This window comes from Ipomoea nil, unplaced genomic scaffold, assembly GCF_001879475.1.
Source record: "Ipomoea nil cultivar Tokyo-kokei standard unplaced genomic scaffold, Asagao_1.1 scaffold2280, whole genome shotgun sequence".
Lineage (NCBI taxonomy): Eukaryota > Viridiplantae > Streptophyta > Magnoliopsida > Solanales > Convolvulaceae > Ipomoea > Ipomoea nil.
The window spans coordinates 3,625,401-3,647,136 of NW_017618708.1; the positions used below are offsets into that span (position 1 = coordinate 3,625,401).

Consider the following 21,736-nt stretch of genomic DNA (forward strand, 5'->3'; position numbering starts at 1 on the left):
TACAATAATTCTGGGTAAAAATTCTATTCTAAAATTATAAATTAGTGTAATACAATTCTCTTTGCACATCTAATCTATAATCTATAATCTATAATATATATAAAAACAAAATCATGAAATTTTAACTTCCCGCCCAAATCCTAAAAAATCTCTCTTCCCAATAAAATATATTGATTTCTACTTTCCCATTCGTACAATAATTCTAGGTAAAAATTCTATTCTAAAATTATAAAATAGGGTAATACAATTCTCTTTGCACATCTAATCTATACTATATATAAAACCAAAATTCTGAAATTTTAACTTCCCGCCCAATTCCTAAAAAAGCTCTCTTCTCAATAAAATATATTGATTTCTACTATCCCATTCGTACAATAATTCTGGGTAAAAATTCTATTCTAAAAGTATAAATTAGTTTAATACAATTCTGTTTGCACATCTAATCTATACAATATATAAAAACAAAATCGTGAAATTTTAACTTCCCGCCTAATTCCTAAAAAATCTCTCTTCTCAATAAAATATATTGATTTCTACTTTCCCATTCATACAATAATTCTGGGTAAAAATTCTATTCTAAAATTATAAATTTGTGTAATACAATTCTCTTTGCACATCTAATCTATAATATCTATAATATATATAAAAACAAAATCCTGAAATTTTAACTTCCCGCCCAAATCCTAAAAAATCTCTCTTCCCAATAAAATATATTGATTTCTACTTTCCCATTCGTACAATAATTCTGGGTAAAAATTCTATTCTAAAATTATAAAATAGTATAATACAATTCTCTTTGCACATCTAATCTATACTATATATAAAACCAAAATTCTAAAATTTTAACTTCCCGCCCAATTCCTAAAAAATCTTTCTTCACAATAACATATATTTATTTCTACTTTCCCATTCGTACAATAATTCTGGATAAAAATTCTATTCTAAAATTATAAATTAGTTTAATACAATTCTGTTTGCACATCTAATCTATACTATTTATAAAAACAAAATCGTGAAATTTTAACTTCCCGCCTAATTCCTAAAAAATCTCTCTTCTCAATAAAATATATTGATTTCTACTTTCCCATTCGTACAATAATTCTGGGTAAAAATTCTATTCTAAAATTATAAATTAGTGTAATACAATTCTCTTTGCACATCTAATCTATAATCTATCTATAATATATGAAATTTTAACTTCCCGCCCAAATCCTAAAAAATCTCTCTTCCCAATAAAATATATTGATTTCTACTTTCCCATTCGTACAATAATTCTAGGTAAAAATTCTATTCTAAAATTATAAAATAGTGTAATACAATTCTCTTTGCACATCTAATCTATACTATATATAAAACCAAAATTCTGAAACTTTAACTTCCCGCCCAATTCCTAAAAAAGCTCTCTTCTCAATAAAATATATTGATTTCTACTATCCCATTCGTATAATAATTCTGGGTAAAAATTCTATTCTAAAATTATAAATTAGTTTAATACAATTCTGTCTGCACATCTAAACTATACTATATATAAAAACAAAATCGTGAAATTTTAACTTCCCGCCTAATTCCTAAAAAATCTCTCTTCTCAATAAAATATATTGATTTCTACTTTCCCATTCGTACAATAATTCTGGGTAAAAATTCTATTCTAAAATTATAAATTTGTGTAATACAATTCTCTTTGCACATCTAATCTATAATCTATAATCTATAATCTATAATATCTATAATATATATAAAAACAAAATCATGAAATTTTAACTTCCCGCCCAAATCCTAAAAAATCTCTCTTCCCAATAAAATATATTGATTTCTACTTTCCCATTCGTACAATAATTCTGGGTAAAAATTCTATTCTAAAATTATAAAATAGTGTAATACAATTCTCTTTGCACATCTAATCTATACTATATATAAAACCAAAATTCTAAAATTTTAACTTTCCCGCCCAATTCCTAAAAAATCTCTCTTCACAATAAAATATATTTATTTCTACTTTCCCATTCGTACAATAATTCTGGGTAAAAATTATATTCTAAAATTATAAATTAGTTTAATACAATTCTGTTTGCACATCTAATCTATACTATTTATAAAAACAAAATCGTGAAATTTTAACTTCCCGCCTAATTCCTAAAAAATCTCTCTTCTCAATAAAATATATTGATTTCTACTTTCCCATCCGTACAATAATTCTGGGTAAAAATTCTATTCTAAAATTATAAATTAGTGTATTACAATTCTCTTTGCACATCTAATCTATACTATATATAAAAACAAAATCCTGAAATTTTAACTTCCGGCTAAAATCCTAAAAAATCTCTCTTCCGAATAAATTATATTGATTTCTACTTTCCCATTCGTACAATAATTCTGGGTAAAAATTCTATTCTAAAATTATAAAATAGTGTAATACAATTCTCTTTGCACATCTAATCTATACTATATATATAAACAAAATCCCGAAATTTTAACTTCCCGCCCAAATCCTAAAAAATCTCTCTTCCGAATAAAATATATTCATTTCTACTTTTCCATTCGTACAATAATCTATACTATATATAAAAACAAAATCCTGAAATTGTAACTTCCCGCCCAATTCCTAAAAAATCTCTCATCCTAATAAAATATATTGATTTCTACTTTCCCATTCCGACAATAATTCTGCGTTAAAATTCTATTCAAATATTATAAAATAGTGTAATACAATCTATACTGTATATAAAAACAAAATCCTGAAATTTTAACTTTCCGTCCAATTCCTAAAAAATCTGTCATCCTAATAAAATATATTGATTTCTACTTTACCATTCGCACAATAATTCTGCGTTAAAATTCTATTCTAATATTATAAAATAGTGTAATACAATCTATACTATATATGAAAACAAAATCCTAAAATTTTAACTTTCCGCCCAATTCCTAAAAAATCTCTCATCCTAATAAAATATATTGATTTCTACTTTCCCATTCGTACAATGATTCTGCGTTAAAATTCTATTCGAATACTATAAAATAGTGTAATAGAATCTATACTATATATAAAAACGAAATCTTGAAATTTTAACTTCCTGCCCAATTCCTAAAAAATCTCTCATCCTAATAAAATATATTAATTTCTAATTTCCCATTCGTACAATAATTCTGTGTTAAAATTTTATTCTAATATTATAAAATTGTGTAATACAATCTATACTATATATAAAAACAAAATCCTAAAATTTTAACTTTCCGCCCAATTCCTAAAAAATCTCTCTTCCTAGTAAAATATATTGATTTCTACTTTCCCATTCGTACAATGATTCTGCGTTAAAATTCTATTCGAATATTATAAAATAGTGTAATACAATCTATACTATATATAAAAACAAAATCCTGAAATTTTAATTTCCCGCCCAATTCCTAAAAAATCTCTCATCCTAATAAAATATATTGATTTCTACTTTCCCATTCGTACTATAATTCTGCGTTAAAATTCTATTCTAATATTATAAAATAGTGTAATACAATCTATACTATATATAAAAACAAAATCCTAAAATTTTAACTTCCCGCCCAATTCCTAAAAAATCTCTCTTCCTAATAAAATATATTGATTTCTACATTAATTCTGTGTTAAAATTTTATTGTAATATTATAAAATTGTGTAATACTATTCCTATTCTAATCTATATCTATTTTATATATCAGTGTTGCAAAAATCGTGTCACTGGCCGCGGCGAGTAGGGGTGTTCAATCGGTTAACCGTTCGATTAACCGAACCGTTTTATCCGAACCGAATTAACCGAAGTTTTTTCTCCTTTAACCGTTAACCGCACCGAAGTTTGCTCTACCGAATTCACCGAACCGAAATTTTTTTCGGTTAACTGATTAACCGAACTTTTTAAAACTAAAACTTAAAATTCTAAAATAACACCTAAAATAATAAATCTAATTAAAATAAAATACATATCATAATAAATTCATAACAAAATATACAAAAACATTAATTATAAACTCCAAATATCCATAATTTCATATTAGTATATATATATATATATATATATATATATATATATATATATATATATATATATATATATATATATATATATATATTAAAAACTTCGGTTAACCGACCTTTCGAACCGAATTAACCGTTAACTGAAATTTTAAAATTCCTTTAACCATTAACCGAACCGAAAAAGTTCGGTTCGAAAACGGTTAACCGAAGTTTGCACACCCCTAGCGGCGAGGAAGGCCAGAATCGTCCTCCTCCGCGGCCGCCTCGCTGGCTGAACCGGCCTTTAATTTTTATTTTTATTTTTTTAAGTTGTAAAGTGTCAAAAGTTTGGCAAGGCATAACTTTTGACTCCGTTGTCCGTTTTGGACAAAAGTTTTTTTGAAATCGCATATTTTTTCGAGATCTATCAATCGCAAACAGCCGTAGGCGGTTTGGCCAATCAATTTCTAAAAAAAATACTTTATTAAAGAGTTTCTAAGAAAAAACTATGAGAACCTTATGTCTTATTAATGAATTTTTAAAATTTTTAATTAAACAATTGTCCCGTGCATTATTTAATAATCTTTCTTTATAATTGGTCAAATTATTTAATTTATGGTAAATTTTGGAATAATTAATGATGGTAATAGAAATCATAGAAGAATATAGAATTGAACAATATTTAATTATTGTTATATTATTATTGTGACTCACGTAATACAAGAGTTAATGCCATTTTTGGTCCTAGACTTATTGGGGCATTGACACTTTTCATCCTCCATAATAAAAATTGACACTTAGTAGCCACTGTTATTGATCGTTGGACAATTTTGATCCTCCGTCAATGACGCCGTTTGTTGACCGTGAATTATAAGGGTTTTTCTGTCTTTTTATGTTCTAAACCTTGTATTTCTCCATCCATTGGTCACTGCTACATCCATTTCTTCAAACTGAGGTTATCCGCTTCAGTCCTTTCTAACATTAAGAAACCATCTTCACCCAACTAACAATCACGAATTTTACATTTGACATCAATCTCAAGATAATGGAAACAAGTGCAGTTGGAATAAAAAAGGGCGTTAGTCCATGCCTGTGGAAATTTTGTCGAGCATACAACATAACTAGCAAAGTCAGGAATATCACCCAACCCCTCCCTTAACCTTTATGCATCAACTATAATAGGTATGCCCCTACTCTTTGCCTCCTGCACTACAATCAAAGCAGTCTCATGCAGCCTTCCATCTAAGTAGACAATATTTACTCCAAGCGCTGAAGACAATTTTGATTTGGGTATGTAGACCCTCAGATATCATGGGTGAATATCGTGGAGTGAAAATGCACGTGCGAGTTTTTTTTTTTTTTTTTTTTGGTTGTCAACAATGACATATGTGAATGGTGAGTTTCCTCCTTTGGACACCACCATAAAAGATGTATCAACAACATCCCTTTCAAGCTCATCAAGTATTCTTTCGCCATGCGAGTCATCAGCAACCTTAGATATGATCCTTGGATTAAGACCAAGGTTGCAAAACTCGGCCGCCTAGCAGCCTAGGCGCTAGGCGGCACCGAGCCTTAGAGTTTTAGCCTAAAGGCGGCCAAAACTCGGCCGGCCGCCTAGGCGGCCTGGGCGGCCAAACTCGGCCAACTCGGCCAGGTCGGTCAACTCGGCCGAGTTGACCGATTTCGTCCGATTTTGACCGATTTTGTCTGATTTTGACCGATTTTGTTCGATTTTGACCGATGTCGTCTCTCATTAATTATTGATTTTAATATTATTATGACATTATGACTTATAAATTATCATTATTTCATTTATTTAGATGTGTTATTTGAGTGAACGTTGAAAACAACCTCATTAAAATTGTCGAACTACAAGTCTGTCACTATTTTTTTAAATTTTTTTGGTGCCCGCCTAGCGCCGCCTAGAATCCGCCTAGACGCTAGGCGCTGCCCGGCCGCCCGACTAGCGCCTAGCGCCTACTGCAACCATGATTAAGACCAAGACGAATTTTATCATCCGGGTTTTATCAAAGCATTGCCAGTGTTACCAGCTCCTTGAACCTCAAAGCTGGTGCTCAGAATTTTATCATCCGGGTTGGGGAATGAAGCTACAGCAGCCAAGAAGTCAACACCGGCCATTCCAACACCTCAGACAATGTGATTTTTGGGGAGTGGCGGATTCCACATTTTCAGCTTGAAACTTCAATGAATTTCAGGTAGAATAATAGAGTTTTTGAGGTTGTGCACCAAGTAGTTGTTGTCAGAGAGAGAGAGAGAGAGATGTGAAGGATATTTGTGGTCAATATGGAAGGGAGGACTTAAAGGTGCAAATTCTACATCACGCAATCTACAACTACAACTGCTATTTACCATAGGAGGGTTCGCCGACCTGCTACCCTCTCTGCTTCGCCGGAACCAAAAATCACCAGTGAAGGCCCCAACCTCGCCGGATCTGTTGCTGCACCGCCAGACTGCCTTACTGGTCCGTCGCCGGAAGGAGTTACTGCCTCGTATGCTCGCCGCCGTACCCACAACTCGCCGGAGAAGAACCTCGCTGCTACTCACTACCGACGATTACTACTTAGCCGCCAAGTCTCGCCATCTCGCCTCACAGGAGTCACAACAGCGCTGGTCTAAACAAGATTAGAAGAATAAGACATAAAAAGACAGAAAAGTCCTTCTAATTCACGGTCAACAAACGGCTTCATTGACGGAGGATCAAAACTGTCCAACGACCAATAACAGTGTCTACTAAGTGGCAATTTTTATTATGGAGGACGAAAAGTGTCAATGCCTCAATAAGTCTAGGACCAAAAATGGCATTAACTCCGGAATACAATACAAGAATATTTAATTATGGTTATATTATTATTGTGCCTCACGACCATTATATTCTAACAGTACTTGAAAAGAAACTAATAATAATAATATAAGTGGTAATAATAATATCTAAAAGTAATTAAGTGTTAATAATAATAGTAAGAATATTAACGTAAGAGTTGTAACATAGAATAAATTGTAATAATTAATAACTATAGTCTAAGATTTAATTTGGAATTGTCAGGAAAGATAAATGACCTCTGGTGAAATTAACTCTTAAATAATTATATATCGATTTAAATATTCTTAATATATTACAGCAATTCTATTCCGTGCATCGCACGGGTGAAAATACTAGTTATATATAAAAACAAAATCTTCAAATTTTAACTTCTCGCTCAAAACAGTCATATACTATTAAGATTTGCTTAATATTGTAAAATAGTGTAATACAATTCCTAAGGGCTCGTTTGGTTCGCGGAAAATATTTTAAGGGAAGTGGAATTGGAATTCCATGGAAAAACACCTACTAGGAACAAAATCTTCAATTTTAACTTCTCGCTCAAAACAGTCATATACTATTAAGATTTGCTTAATATTGTAAAATAGTGTAATACAATTCCTAAGGGCTCGTTTGGTTCGCGGAAAATATTTTAAGGGAAGTAGAATTGGAATTCCATGGAAAAACACTTACTAGGAAGATGAATTTCATTGTTTGGTTGGTGGAAAAAGAATTACTGGGAATACTAATTCTATTATTTGGTTAGATTTGGAATTGTAAGGAATAATGAGTATAAAGACCTATATGCCCCTACAAATTAATAAAAGTAATATAATTAAAAAAAAAGCAAGGGTAAAATAGGTAACCTATTCATTTTTTCTTCCCATCTTCTATGGAAAACAAAATCCTTGGTCCAACAAAGGATTTTGTTTTCCTCAAATTTGAGGAATTTGGAAAATGAATTCCATGAACCAAACACAAGAAAACAACATTTTCCTCCACTTTAATAGAATATATTGTTTCCTACTTTCCTATTCGTATTACAATTCTACATTAAAATTTCTATTCTTCTTCTCTAATATTATAAAATAGTGTAATACAAATATACAATTGCTAACAAAATATATTGTTTCCTACTTTCCTATTCGTACTACAATTCTACATTAAAAATTCTATCCTACTTCTCTAATATTATAAAATAGTGTAATACAATTCCTAATAGAATATATTGTTTCATACTTTCCTATTCGTACTACAATTCTACATTAAAATTTATCTACAATCTATCTACCATCTACATCTACAATTATGATAAGAGTCAATAATGTTATGCCCTTAACTGAAACAAAAAAATGTCGGTAGTATTGTTTCTTAAAATGAATGGTTCATATTATTTTGATTTTAGTATTTTTTTTTTAATAATTTTTCTTATTTACCATTTATTATATTATTTTATTCCCTTAAATAACTTAAATTTCGTTAGTATAAATTTTAGTAACGAAATATTGGCCCTTAGGGTTGGGGTTCAGTCTGGGAAGATTTAGTAACGAAATATTCCGTTAACTATTTAATATTTTTAACTTACTCATTAATTTCTATAAGAAAAGTCTTAGGTTCGAACCCCGGCCCATCCTAATTAGGGTTGGGATAGTTGTAAAACATATACTACAAATATGTTAAAATGTATTAATATATATATATATATAGAATTAGGTTCTGGTGCGATTAAGGTGCCCAGGTGCGGTTGTGCGGTTTAATCTGGGCTACTCATCTCTCTTAAATCAACGTCCAGGATTACCAATTTTTTTTTTTTAAAAAATGCGGTGACAATTTTGTAATTTTTGCATCTAGGTCAAAATTAAGGTGCGCGGATCTATGATTAATATGCGTGAGTTTTGTATATGAGATGCGTGAGGTTTGTGCGTAAGGTGCGTGAGGTTTGTGCGTAATGTGCGTGGGGTTGTGCTTAATGTGAGTAGTTGTTAAAACTTAAAGTCTTCGAGTTAATAATTAAAGTGCGTGAGTTTTATGCTTAATGTGCGTGAGGTTGTGCTTAATGTGCGTGGGTTTTGTACTTAATGTGCGTGGGTTTATGCTTAATGTTAGTTATTGAAACTTAAAGTTTGTAAGTTAATATTTAAAGTGCGTGGGTTTTGTGCTTAATGTGTGTGAGGTTGTGCTTAATGTGTGTGGGCTTTGTACTTAATGTGTGTGAGTTTGTGCTTAAGATCTAACACTTAAGGTGCGTGTTTCTATCACTTAAGGTGCACCATTTTTAGCTTATGCTTCTTTCTTTCAGACACGCTTTTTTTTTTTTTTTTCATTGATTTGAGCCGTTGATATAAATTTGATCAATGGCTCAGATCTAACCGCACAATCGCACGGGAAGCTATACCCGCACCTGAACCCTTCCATATATATATATATATATATATATATATATATATATATATATATATATATATTAACATAAACTTTGGTCAAATAATTAGTCCGACTAAATACATAACATTCAAAGTTAGGCATCAAAGATTATAAATCAAGAACTTTAAAAATCATTAGAATTTTATGCATTTAAAAAAGAAATTAGGTTAAGTTTTTTTTTTTTTTTTTTTTTTTTTTTTTTTTTTAGGTTAAGTTTTTTTTTTTTTTTTTTTAGTTTAATTAATCTTCTTTTGATTATTTAGATCAGAACAAAACTTAATATTTCAATTATACTTTTGCATTATTGGTATGATTTAGGTAGTTATGGTATTAATATTTTTTGTATGTATTTTTATAAAGGTACAATTGTACATTACTTTACAAATATTATACTATTATTTTTTTATCGAACAAAATTATTCTACATCATTGTCAAAACTGCACGATCTAACTACAAAATTATTGATCATAAATACAATTACACCTGAACTCTAAAATGGTGGGACCATTTTCCTAAGAATTGACAATGTTGAAATCCCACTAGCTCCATTTGAACAAGTTTACACATCAAAAATTTATCAATGCATGAAAACTTCTAAAGAAATTTGTAAGTTAATTTTTACTATAGCATTATAATAATATCGAGTTTAACTATATATTTTGAATTATTTATTATTATCCTCTATTGACAGGAATTGTAACAATTGTCATTGACAAACTCTCAAAACAATTTGTCTCAACAATGAATGTAAATTAAAAAAAAACAACAATGATTTCATTATTGTTGATGAAAGGTATGTACGCCACTTTATTACTCTTATTAAATTAAATAAATTAGTAGCTACAACAAAAAATAATACACATGCATTTAATTAATTTAGAATTAGATGTCTATAATGCCTTTATTTTAAAAATAATATTCATTATAAAAAATTTAAAAGAGATATAATTTCATTAGTTATATTATCTTTATTTTCTACAATTCAAAGATTCATTACCTTCAAATTTACTTATTTATTATATTCACTACATTGTCAATTGTCTTCTTTTTACATTATGTTGTAATTAAATATCAAAGTTATATTTTCAAAAAAAAAAATATCAAAGTTATGATACAAAATATATTATATATATTTATTTAACAAGTATTTTATACAAATATAATAAATATTAGAGTTAATACCTCCAATGGTCCTCCGAGTATTGGGGTATTACCAGCTGTGGTCATTCGACTTTAAAACGATCACGAGACGTCTTCCGAGTTTTAAAGAATAACCACGTGTGGTCCTCCGTTAAATTTTCTGTCAAAATGGTGTTAAGTTGGAGGGCAAACTTGTCTTTCTTCCTTATTGTCTTCTAAAATGATAGAATTAAAAAACGTAAAGCAGTTGAATTTTGGAGAGAGAGACGTCTGATATTATCACTTCTTCACTCTCATTACCATGAGAAAGTGAGAAACGTTTGTGCTTTGTTCTAGCTTTCATGATTTGAGGTGGTCGGGTGCGTAGGATAAGCAGTGGGGTGCGCAGGATAATACCCCTGCAGCTTTGTGGAGGTGGCTGACAACAGAGTTCGCGGTGCTGAGCTTTAAACTGCGTCGGGAAGTTGCATAGTGCCATAGAAGCCCCTTCTTCAGTGCCTTAGTTTCTTAGTTGAGCTTGAGGAGGGAGTGTTTATTTGCCGATGATTTTTGTAGTTTGAACTCAGGGGAGTGTTTAATGGTGGGTGATGTGCATTTTAGCGGTGGAGACATCATTGGCTGTGTTTAATGGAGACATCATTGGCTGTGTACACGTTCTAAACAACCAGCTTTTGATCATCAATTCCAAACAAAAAAAAAGGTAAAGCAGTTCAAAATCCGGTTCACTGCCATCCAGGGAAAAAAAGAAACATATTTTGGCGTTACATTACTACAATCCACAAAACCCAAACTCAAGTACGTACTCAACATATGAAAGCAAAGAAAAAGGTCTGATACTAAACTGGGGACAGGGGAAATAAAAAAACAGAAGCAGACACTAAAGGACGACGAATATGAGATCGAACGGCCTCGAATCAAATAGATCATCAGCGGATCTAAATATCTAAATAAAAGCAGACACTAAACGACGACAGATATGGAGATCAAAGGGCCGCAGATCAAAGATCATCCAAGCCCTCGACGACATTGCCGAACACCAAGTGCTTCCCGTCAAGCCACTCCGTCTTGGCGCTGCAGATGAAAAACTGTGAGCCGTTGGTGTTAGGTCTGGCATTAGCCATGGAGAGGATGTCGGGGGCAGTGTGCTTCTTCACGAAGTTCTCATTGGCAAACTTCGTTCCGTAGATTGATTCGCCTCCGGTGCTGTTTCCGGCGGTGAAGTCGCCTCCATGGAACATGAAATTAGGAATGACGTGGTGAAAGAACAAGTTTGCCCTCCAACTTAACACCATTTTAACATAAAATTTAAAGAAGGACTACGGATGGTTATTTTTCAAAACTTGAAGGACGTTTTAAAGTTGGATGACCATAGATGGTAATACCCCAATACTCAAAGGACCATTGGAGGTATTAACTCTAAATATTAATATTTTGTTCAATATTTTCACATGATAACCTACTACACACATCTCACAACGCATGAAACATGTAAAGGAAAAACTATAGTGATAAGATTTTGAGGAGATTTTGCAAGTGTGATTAGGAAAGAGAAATGGGTGAAAAGAAAAAAAAAAAGAAAAATAAAAAACAAAATCAAAAATTGAAAAAACCCTCAAAAACCCCCCTAAATCCTCAAAATTATGACAAAATACCTTAAATAACCTAACAACCCCAACCCTCTATCTCCTCTCTCCTCCAACACATCAATTTTTTCTTAAAATATGTGCAAAATCCCCCTAATGGAGATGCCCTAAATATCAATAGGTGCTTGTAAGGGCATCCTCAATAGTTGGGGATTTTACCCCACATTTTCGTGGGCCCCAACATTCACCTCATTTTTCACTATCTCACTCAATCACAAAATCTCTTCTTCCCATTAGTTTTAAGTTTTTTCACACGTTTTTGTGGATCCACTATTTTATCTCCAAAATTTACTTATTTATTTATTTTAAGAATTGAATCCTATGCCAGCCACGTGGAGCTGAAACCATCAATCTTCTCCCACTTTATGGAGTCACATCAAACTATGCAAGTGGAAGGACACTTTATGGACACTTTAGCTGACAAAATTTTTCATTTTTCAGGAAGAAGAATTCATCAAAATCTCCCCTTCCCATTTGTGAAAAACTTGACAAAGAAAATTATACTGTTTCAAAATCTCTCCAAAACCCCCTTTTGGGGATGCCCTAAGATAAAGAGTTAATAGTACAACTAAGATCTCATCATATACACAACAAGGCAAATCTAAAGCTTTCTACACCATAATCCACGATGAATCCATTTATGCTACCACCAGTAACCCAATTTCACATGACACACTACCAATAAAAAAAAAAGAAAAAAAGAAAAAAAGAGAACATGTACTGAAGATGAAGACAATCACAATGCTACCCAAAAGAGAATTAAGAAGAATTAGAGAAATTTAAATCAAAAGTAGTATTTATTTAGACTATCGTTTTTAGACTAAATATTTAGACTAGCGTTATTACAAAGTTGCAAACATTTATTTTAGTGACAATATATTCAATCTCTCTTATATTATCTTGCATTTATATGTTTTAAATTATCGATTTAAATAAACAAATTCAATATTTATTTACCTATGCATGAACATCTCCAATATAATATTGCATTGATATACTTTGAAATACTTATTTAAAAATAATCATTGGGCATTATTTCATTCGCGCAAAGCGCGTAAAATAACTAGTAATCTTAATACAATACAACAATATTAAAATTCATATTTCTATTCAACAATATTATATTTTTCCTTTTCCCGTTAAAAATTATATTCTCCATTATTAGTTTTATAATTCTCCGTTAATTCTTTTTTAAAATTACTAAATTTCAAACTCCCATTAAAACTCAACTGTTTGGCTGCATTATTATGACCTTAAAAACATGCATGCTTAATTCCCCGGCATGTATTTTCCAGTAATCACATAGAAGAAACCTAATTCTATACAACACTGATATACCCAGTTAAAATCAAACTCAATCTCCCAACTCCATGCTGTACACAAACACTCCTAGATCACCTATAAAAATAGCCCAAAACCCAGCACTCCATCACCAAGACTGAAACAAAAGATTGAGGAAGAGCAATTTAGAGCTTGGCTTTTCAATAAGTAAACTTTATATTCTCACGTTTTTCTTTATAAGACAAGCTTTTATCTGCAGAGGTAAGAAAAAGACTTGCAAAGAACACTACAACTGTAACGAATAAGGAAAATTGCGCGGTTCGTTAGAGTGGTATTTTCATCGTCCACTGGAAATCAATCATTCATAAAGATTAATGCTCCATTTAGGAACCATATTGGCGGTAGCTTTATATCGTCAATTGTTACCGGAGAAGCGGAGATTGTCCATCGCTTCACTATTCTCATTGTATTTGCGTAAATTGAAAGAGTAAAGGCAAAAATGAACGTTCACAACAGATGATTCAATGGATTAAATCCTTGCTATATGGAGTGTATGGTTGCATGTCCACCACGTGGTTAATTGCGCACTACCCACAACATATATATATATATATATATATATATATATATATATATATATATATATATATATATATATATATATATATATATATATATATATTGAATCCGGTGCAACTCCCCAATTCGGTGAGTTCGTGAGCACTCATCTACACCATTTATTTTGTTTTTAACGTACTAGATTGGGGGATTTAATTCCATTCATCCGTGTGCGTTATGTAATTAGGGGCTATTTTGTCTTTTTAGGTTATTTATTATGTCAAGGATATTGGATGGCGGATTTTTGGGGCGTGTGTTGATATATTAGGAATTAGCATCAGCATCTCTCCATTGTCGTCTTTTCGTTTCACTCTGCGTCATTCAATTCGTTGTGCAAACGTTCCTCGCCCGGGTTGTTCTCTCCATCCAGTGTGTTTTTTGAGGGCTCCTCATGGCCGGTTCTTCCACCAGGGCTTCTGAGAAGCAGCTCTTCTGGTTCAACGCCAGGTATGCCGGTCTTCTGAGAGTATTCTTTGATTTTTTTTTTTGGTTTTCAAAATTCCAGTTTGTGAGTGTGCATGTGTGTTTTTCAGAGGGCTGTGGGGTTTTCGGTGGGGGGTTTGTGTGGATGTTGTGTTCGGAGGTGGCGGGGCGGTAGGGTTGACTGTTTATCGGCGGTGTGGTGGTTTTTTTTTTTTTTTTTTTTTTTTTTTTTTTTTTTTTTTTGATTTGTTTACCGTTTCAGTTTTGTTGTTGAGGTTTTTGGTTTCAAAATTCATGTTCGCTGGACGTGCATGTGTAGTTGTGGGTAGTTTTTTCTCCGCGTGGTGGGGTCTCCGCGTGGGGGGTGGGGGTGGCGGGTGTAGTGTTCGGCGGTGGGGGCGGTAGGGTTGGCGTGGTGGACGGCCTGGTAGCTGTTTTAGGGTTTTTAAAAAAGGTTTTTTAGTGTTTCAGTGATGGGGTAATGTTTTGGTATATAGTTTGTAATGTTTTGTTGTTGAGTTTTTTACTTTTTTTGTTTGGTTTTAGTTTTTACTGCTTTGGTCGATACATTGTGCTATATTCTTCCATAGCTGTTGTGTGTTGACATATATTAAATACATGCATATTTTGCTAGTTCTGTTCAATTGTTTGGGATATCTTATATTTGCTTGCAATATTCGGTTTGAGGTGGGATTGGTTTTTTTATGGTGTTTTTTTTGGTCTTTTTATTTTTTATTTTTTTTTATTTTTAATTTTGGTGAATTTTTTTTTTTTTTTTTTTTTTTTTTTTTTTTTTTTTTTTTTTTTTTTTTTTTTTTGGGTGTGGAGATTGGATATTAACGTTTTTTATGGTTGGCTTGTGGATTGGGATGGTATGTTTCACTATATTTAGGTGTATGTGTTATGGGTTTAGAGTATGTGCGTAGCAATTTCATAATAGTTTTTTGATGTCCTGAAATTGAATTATTTTTGTTGTGGTGTTTTTCTTAATCGTTCTTTTATTTTTGGTAGTAAAACTCACGGGTTTTTTCCCTTTTTTTTTTTTTTTTTAGTTTTTTTGCTTTGGAGATTGGGTACTTACTTTTGTGTGCTTTGAATTTGTGAGCTGCATTGATGTGTAGAATAAAGTTTAGGTGTATGCGTCATGGGTTTAGGGTTTGTGCGTAGGAATTTCCAAATAGTTTTTGATGTCCTGAAATTGAATTATTTTTGTTGTAGTGTTTTTCTTAATCGTTCTATTATTTTTGGTCGTAAAACGTGCGTATTTTTGTATTCAGTTTTTTTTTTTTAAAATTTTTTTTTTAATTTTTTTTTTAATTTTTTATTTTATTTTTTTGAGATGGGGTACTTACGTTTGTGTTCTTTGGACTTGTGAGCTGCGTTGATTAGAATTTATGTGTGTGCGTCATGGGTTAAGAGTTTGTGTGTAGGAATCTACTAGTAGTTTTTTGCTGCTCTGGACTTGAATTAATGGTGTTGTGGTGGTTTTCTAATTCGTACTATTATTTTTGGTCGTTTAACATTTTTTTTCATTTATTTTTGTGCTTGGATTTGTGAATTTAATTGGTGTGTTGTTTAAAGTTTATGTGTGTGCGTCTTGGATTTGAGTATGTGCGTTGGAATTTTATAACAGTTTATATTGTACTGCATTTTAATTATTTGTGGTGTGGTGTTTTTTGTTCCTTATGTTAATGGTTTTTGTTGTCAAGGGGCGTTGCTGTTGAGTCGGTAGTGGTTGAAGATGTGGTAGCCCCCTTGCCACCACCCCCCGTTGATGTAGAATTACCCGCTCGCCCTGACCAACAGGGGTCGGATTCTGATGAATTGGATGATGGCGTCGACGCAGTTGACGATGCACTATTTCCCGCCCTTAAGATTCGTGCGTCCCCTAAGCATTTGGTGAATCCAATTAAGCGATTTAATGCATGCCAAAAGAAAGCCGTCGTTGAGTTGGGGTTAGGGGAACTCTTGAATTTATGAACCCATGACATTCCCAAGCGAATGGCGAGGTGGCTGTTATCTAATTTCGACCCCGTGAACATGTGTTTGCGGTTGGAAAATGGGTCAGTGATCGATGTGTAGAATAAAGTTTAGGTGTATGCGTCATGGGAACTCAATTTTGTGACGGTTATATGGGCGAAGGTAAGGGTAGCAGCGACAGCCAAACACCCTTAGAAACGTGTATGACGGTGGAGTATTAAAAAGCCAGGCGAAGGTAAGGATAGCTCGGCCACTGCCACATTCGCAGCCGGTTGCCCAGCATATCGCGGGAAGCAGTAGATCGCGGTGTGCCCATGCGATCTACAGATTTGACATTGGGGGGAACCGCCTCTGCCTCGGTTATTGCCGCCTCGACCGCGGTTGTTGCGGCGATCAGAACCACCACGTCCGCAGCTGTTGCTGCCATCTCCAGCGTTGCGCCGGCCACGCCCAGCGACCATGGCAGTCGGCGCATCTCTAGGGAAAGCTGAACCACCCGCCGTGAAATCATCTGCAAAAATAAATTGCTGTGCCTGGAGGAAGTCCGCCAATTGCGGGATGGTAACGGGCTCACTGGAAACAGCGAGTGAAGCCGCCATTGCGCGATATTCCGGACGAAGCCCCCTAAACACGTAGAGGTTCTGTTCGTCCAGGGAGATTAGCCGGTCGGCCAATGAGAGGTCTTCGACAATGAGTTGCGCCCTGCCGAGGTACTCTGCCGGCGAGCTATCCCCCTGCCGGAGGGATTGGAACTGGGCTAGAAGGTTAAGGCAGCGTGCTCGAGTGGAGGACCCCAGTGCCGCCGTTATGGACTGCCACACCTCCCTTGACGTTGTGCGGTCGACGGCGAGGTACATCACCTCGTCGGATAAGGAGGAAATGAGGAGAGACAAGATCGATTGATCTTGCTGGATTCCAGCGCCGTGGGCTGGGTTCGCCGTGACAGATGGTGTGACGCCGGCGGAGGCCGACTCGTCGGAGGGAGCTGCTGCCGTGATGACTGCCAGTGGACACAGATGTTCTCCATCGACGTAGCCGAGTAGACCTTGGCCACGGAGGAACGGCACAAGTTGCGTACGCCAAAAAAGGAAATTCTGTGCCGTCAGCTTGATCGACACGAAATGGTGGGCTGATGAGAGAGGGTTGGTGGTGATCAGAGCTGCGGCGGTGGTGGTGGTCACCGTGCGCTCAGATGAGTTGGTCGACATTTTTTGCGATAGGGGGAGAGAAACCAGGAAACCTAATGCTAAGCTGATACCAGATGAGTGACAGAATTAACGTAATCACATTAACTGAAAGAGAACAACCAATAATACAAGCTAAGGAGATTGAGCTAACGTAATCTACTCCTATAGTTTAGGATAGCTAAGTCAAACTAAATACTATCCACATACAATATTATGTACAGAAATATAATATAACTCATATTGAAAACTCCTCCATTAGCTGCCAAGTGTGTGATGCTGCTTCATTCTTCATGCTTACCACCCACATGTCCCCCATGTCTAACACCTTGGCACCCTCGTGCCTTAACACCACGCTACCACCACACTTCATGCCACACTACTTCCTACCCCCCCCCCCCCCCTCCCCCCTTTCTCCATCGCCACGGCCCCTCACCGGAGGGGTGCTCAGCCCCCGTTGCTCACGCCATGGCCTAGGGAGCTAGGGAAGCCTCCCCGCGGGCTATTGTCCCGTTATTATGCTTCTAGCGCCTAAAGTCAAAACAAGCATGGGTTGTCATGCTCCTATACACAAGATAAAGAGTAGCTTGATGAGTTGGGGTTTGTGTTGCTATGCTGAGGTTGCGAGTTTAAACCTTGCTGGCGTTGCTGAAAAATGGGTCAATGGCACCATAAACATTAGCTTTAGAAACTTAATTACAATTGTTCGAACCGAAAACATTTCAATTTTCTCTTATTTGCAACTAATAGCACCTATATATGAAAACAACACAACTAAACCATAATTCAATTCGCACAAAATTGAAGCAATTTTAAATTAAAATGTGACAAAAATATGAACATTTACACACTTATTATGCTTAACCATTCTTTCTCCCTTGAAATTCTCTCCCTTTATAAAACCCTATAAAAGGGTGATATTACTGTCTTGCAACCAAATAACGTAACGTACCCACAGGGCATAGGAAATAGGAACCAACAATGGCTCTGCCAATGCTTCTGCTATTGTTGGCTTCATCTTTCTCCTTCATTCCTTCTTCCCAATCATCTGCCCTCACCTTCGACTACTATGCCAAGACATGCCCCAAATTTGAACAGATTCTCACGGGGATTGTCCGGGAGAAGCAACAAGAATTCCCCACCACCGCCGCCGCCACCCTCAACCTCTTCTACCACGACTGCGCCGTGGGCGGTTGCGACGCCTCCGTGCTCATCAAGTCCACCGCGTTTAACAAGGCGGAGATGGAGAGTGACGACAACCGGTCCCTCGGCGGGGACGGGTTCGACGTCATCCAGCGCGTCAAGCTCGCCCTGGAACTCGAGTGCCCCGACACCGTCTCATGCGCCGACATCCTCGCCGTGGCGACCCGCAACCTCGTCACCCAGGTCGGCGGCCCGCACTATAATGTCCTGCTGGGGCGAAAAGACGGCACCCAATCCAAAGCCGCTAGCGTGGCAGGTCATTTCCCACGCGCCAACTCCACCGTTGACCAGATTATCAAGATTTTCAAATCCCAGGGATTCACTGTCCCGGAAATGGTGGTCCTCACCGGCGGCGGCCACACCATCGGTTTCGCCCACTGCAAAGAGTTCGCCGACCGGATTTTCGGGCCCCACCCGGATCCCACCATGAACCCCTCCTTGGCCGGCGGCCTGAGAACACTGTGCGCTGCCTACAAGAACAATACGGCCATGGCGGCCTTCCTCGACCCCATAACTCCGACAACCTTCGACAACACGTACTTCAAGAACTTGCAGAACGGTTTAGGAATTCTGGGGTCCGACCAGATCTTGACGAGAGATCCCAGAACAAAGCCTTTCGTGGAAAAGTACGCTAAGGACGCCGCCGTCTTCGCCAAGGATTTCAGTTACGCCATTGAAAAGCTGAGTGTTCTTCAGGTCAAGACCGGAGACGAGGGAGAGGTGAGGAAAAGATGTGATCTTCCAAATTAACAATCCATGAAGAGATCGAGTTTACAACTTTAATTAACTAATCTGCTTAAATTTCTTGAATTCCTTATAGTGTCTGTCTGTTTGTACTATACGTAGTGTGTGTGTGTATATATATACTGTGGTTACTGCATGCATGTGGTAAAAAACCCAGATTTGTTATGCAAATATGATGAATACGTTTCATGATGACTTTAATGGTCAGTTTGGTTCATGAAAACTGTTTTCTTTTCTTGGGAGATTTTTTCCCCCTCAAATTCGAGGAAAGACCTTGTTTGGTTGATTAGATGTAATGATCCTTAGAACAAAGTAGGGGAAAATGGAAGAGCAGAATAGAATTGCAAAAGGAGAATGAGAGAAACAGAGTTTACAAAAAGAAGAGAAAGATGAAGAAGAATAGAGAGGAGAGAGAGAAAATGAGAGAAATGAGAGAAAGAAAATATCATTCATTAATTCCAAGCATGCCTAATTACCAAAATTTTACTCTAATTTATAGTTCTTTTACCTACTGGAATCTACTCCAATTAACAAACAAAATAACAAACTAATAAACAATTAACAAAGCAGCAACCGTTCCCAGCAGACTACTTCCAAAACGACATCGTCGGCTGCTTAAGCTATCTGCTTCTTTTCCTCTTCTTTCCCGGGTCATAACAATACTTTCCCCTCTAAAAGATCCTTGGGGACAAGGATCAAGCAAGGAGAATGAACCACTGACATTAAACCTTTTCATGACTTTTGTAAGGATAGGAAACTTGATGTGAAGGATCTTGCTGCTCTCTCTGCTTCTTGTGTAGCCAACCATATATCTTCCTATCTCTTTATTGCATGATTATCAAGTTGGTTACATCTTGACTGCAATATGCAACTTCTTTCTCACATGAACTCTCATAAAAAACTTGGACATGGAATCCAAACCACCATCATATCTAAAACCAAGGAATCCCCATACTCCAAACAGTGAAATAGACTTAGGTGTTCCATCTTGTACTCCAAGTCTCCCAGCCCCGCCATAGCATTTAAGGTTGGCTGCAATCTTTCCCACGATGACACTTAAGATGAGCATACGATCGTGAAGCCCAAGAAGTTCAGACAATTTAGCATATAACGGCTTAGATGAACGAATTGCTTGGTCTCCAACATATGATTTTTTGAAGTTTTGAAAGAAGATGATCGAGAATAGCAATGTCAAGCCTGGCCTCTGTTTGTTTGTTTCAGCATATCTCTGAGTATGCAAACCACTATCAGTGATATTTATCAACCGAAGAACGCATGTTGAAAGTTCTGCATCATGGATTTCGATCGTGTGATTCCCCACTATAACCACTGAGTTGTTTTGTCTTAACAATAGCTGCAACTATATGCACTATCCAAGCAAGTTTAGTCTCAACAACAGAAATGACTTAGGGATCAACAACTTCCATATACAACTGCAGAAGAGGATCTATAATCTGCATACTCGTACTGAAATCTGCAAGGGGTAAGGAAGGCAATCAAGCCGATCCTGTAAAAGCTCTACATTATCAAGGGGATTCTCTGAGGGATCAGGAAGTCCTGCCTGGAAAAAACTAAATCTCGATGTGATAAAACAGTTGACAATTTCAGGTAAAAACTCATTCAGCAAGCTTGGAGTGTCCCCCTTCAAATATGGTACAGATGAAACCAGCCTAGACCAGAGTCCAAGGAGGTAGTAAACACTGTTGCTGGCCCACTGCCACGACTGTAGAGATTTCAGAGTAAGTTCAGCCCCTAGACGTATCCAATCACCATAACATTCAACATTTACGAGCTCTTGCAGCTGAAAGTTTACTTTAAAACGTCCAAGAAGACGACAAAACTCATAGTAATTATCATGAAGTGTAAGTCCTTTCCCTGTTCGGATAATATCTTTGGTTCCTGTTATCAGGTGCAACAAGTATTTCATCCTAGCATCCTTGATACATTAGGTTCATTGATTTCATAGTAATAAAAAATTATCTGTACTGTTGAGGGATCCTCAAGGATTTGCTTCCACGCAAATGGTATCTAAATATTGCTAAAATCTTCTGAACTTTCATCACTGATTGATGTTATTCCCCCCAACAATTATGAGGCCATCCAACTTTAGCATCTCATAACCACCATGGTTTTTATATGTTGCAAGAACATCATTTGTAATTTGGAGAGTTTTCTGTAAATAAACCTTCAGAACCACCCAAAAATCCAAGTAAAATGATATCAAGATTATGAATTCTGAGAGTGTCCAGATGAACTCCACACGAACAGTAGTGCCCTCAACACGTGGATTCG

The 21,736-nt window shown here is 35.5% G+C and overlaps 2 protein-coding genes and 1 pseudogene across 2 annotated transcripts; 1 reads left to right on the forward strand and 2 right to left on the reverse strand.

Moving 5' to 3' along the window:
- Positions 1-16,504: 16,504 nt before the first annotated feature.
- Positions 16,505-17,521, reverse strand: LOC109150804. The gene has a single exon (XM_019298781.1). The coding sequence runs from the start codon at positions 17,519-17,521 to the stop codon at positions 16,505-16,507; it is 1,017 nt and encodes a 338-aa protein (XP_019154326.1).
- Positions 17,522-18,450: 929 nt separating this feature from the next.
- LOC109150841 (peroxidase 41-like) lies at positions 18,451-19,664 on the forward strand. The gene has a single exon (XM_019298817.1). The coding sequence runs from the start codon at positions 18,479-18,481 to the stop codon at positions 19,448-19,450; it is 972 nt and encodes a 323-aa protein (XP_019154362.1). The 5' UTR covers positions 18,451-18,478; the 3' UTR covers positions 19,451-19,664.
- Positions 19,665-20,291: 627 nt separating this feature from the next.
- LOC109150805 lies at positions 20,292-21,371 on the reverse strand (annotated as a pseudogene).
- Between the last annotated feature and the right edge of the window lie 365 nt (positions 21,372-21,736).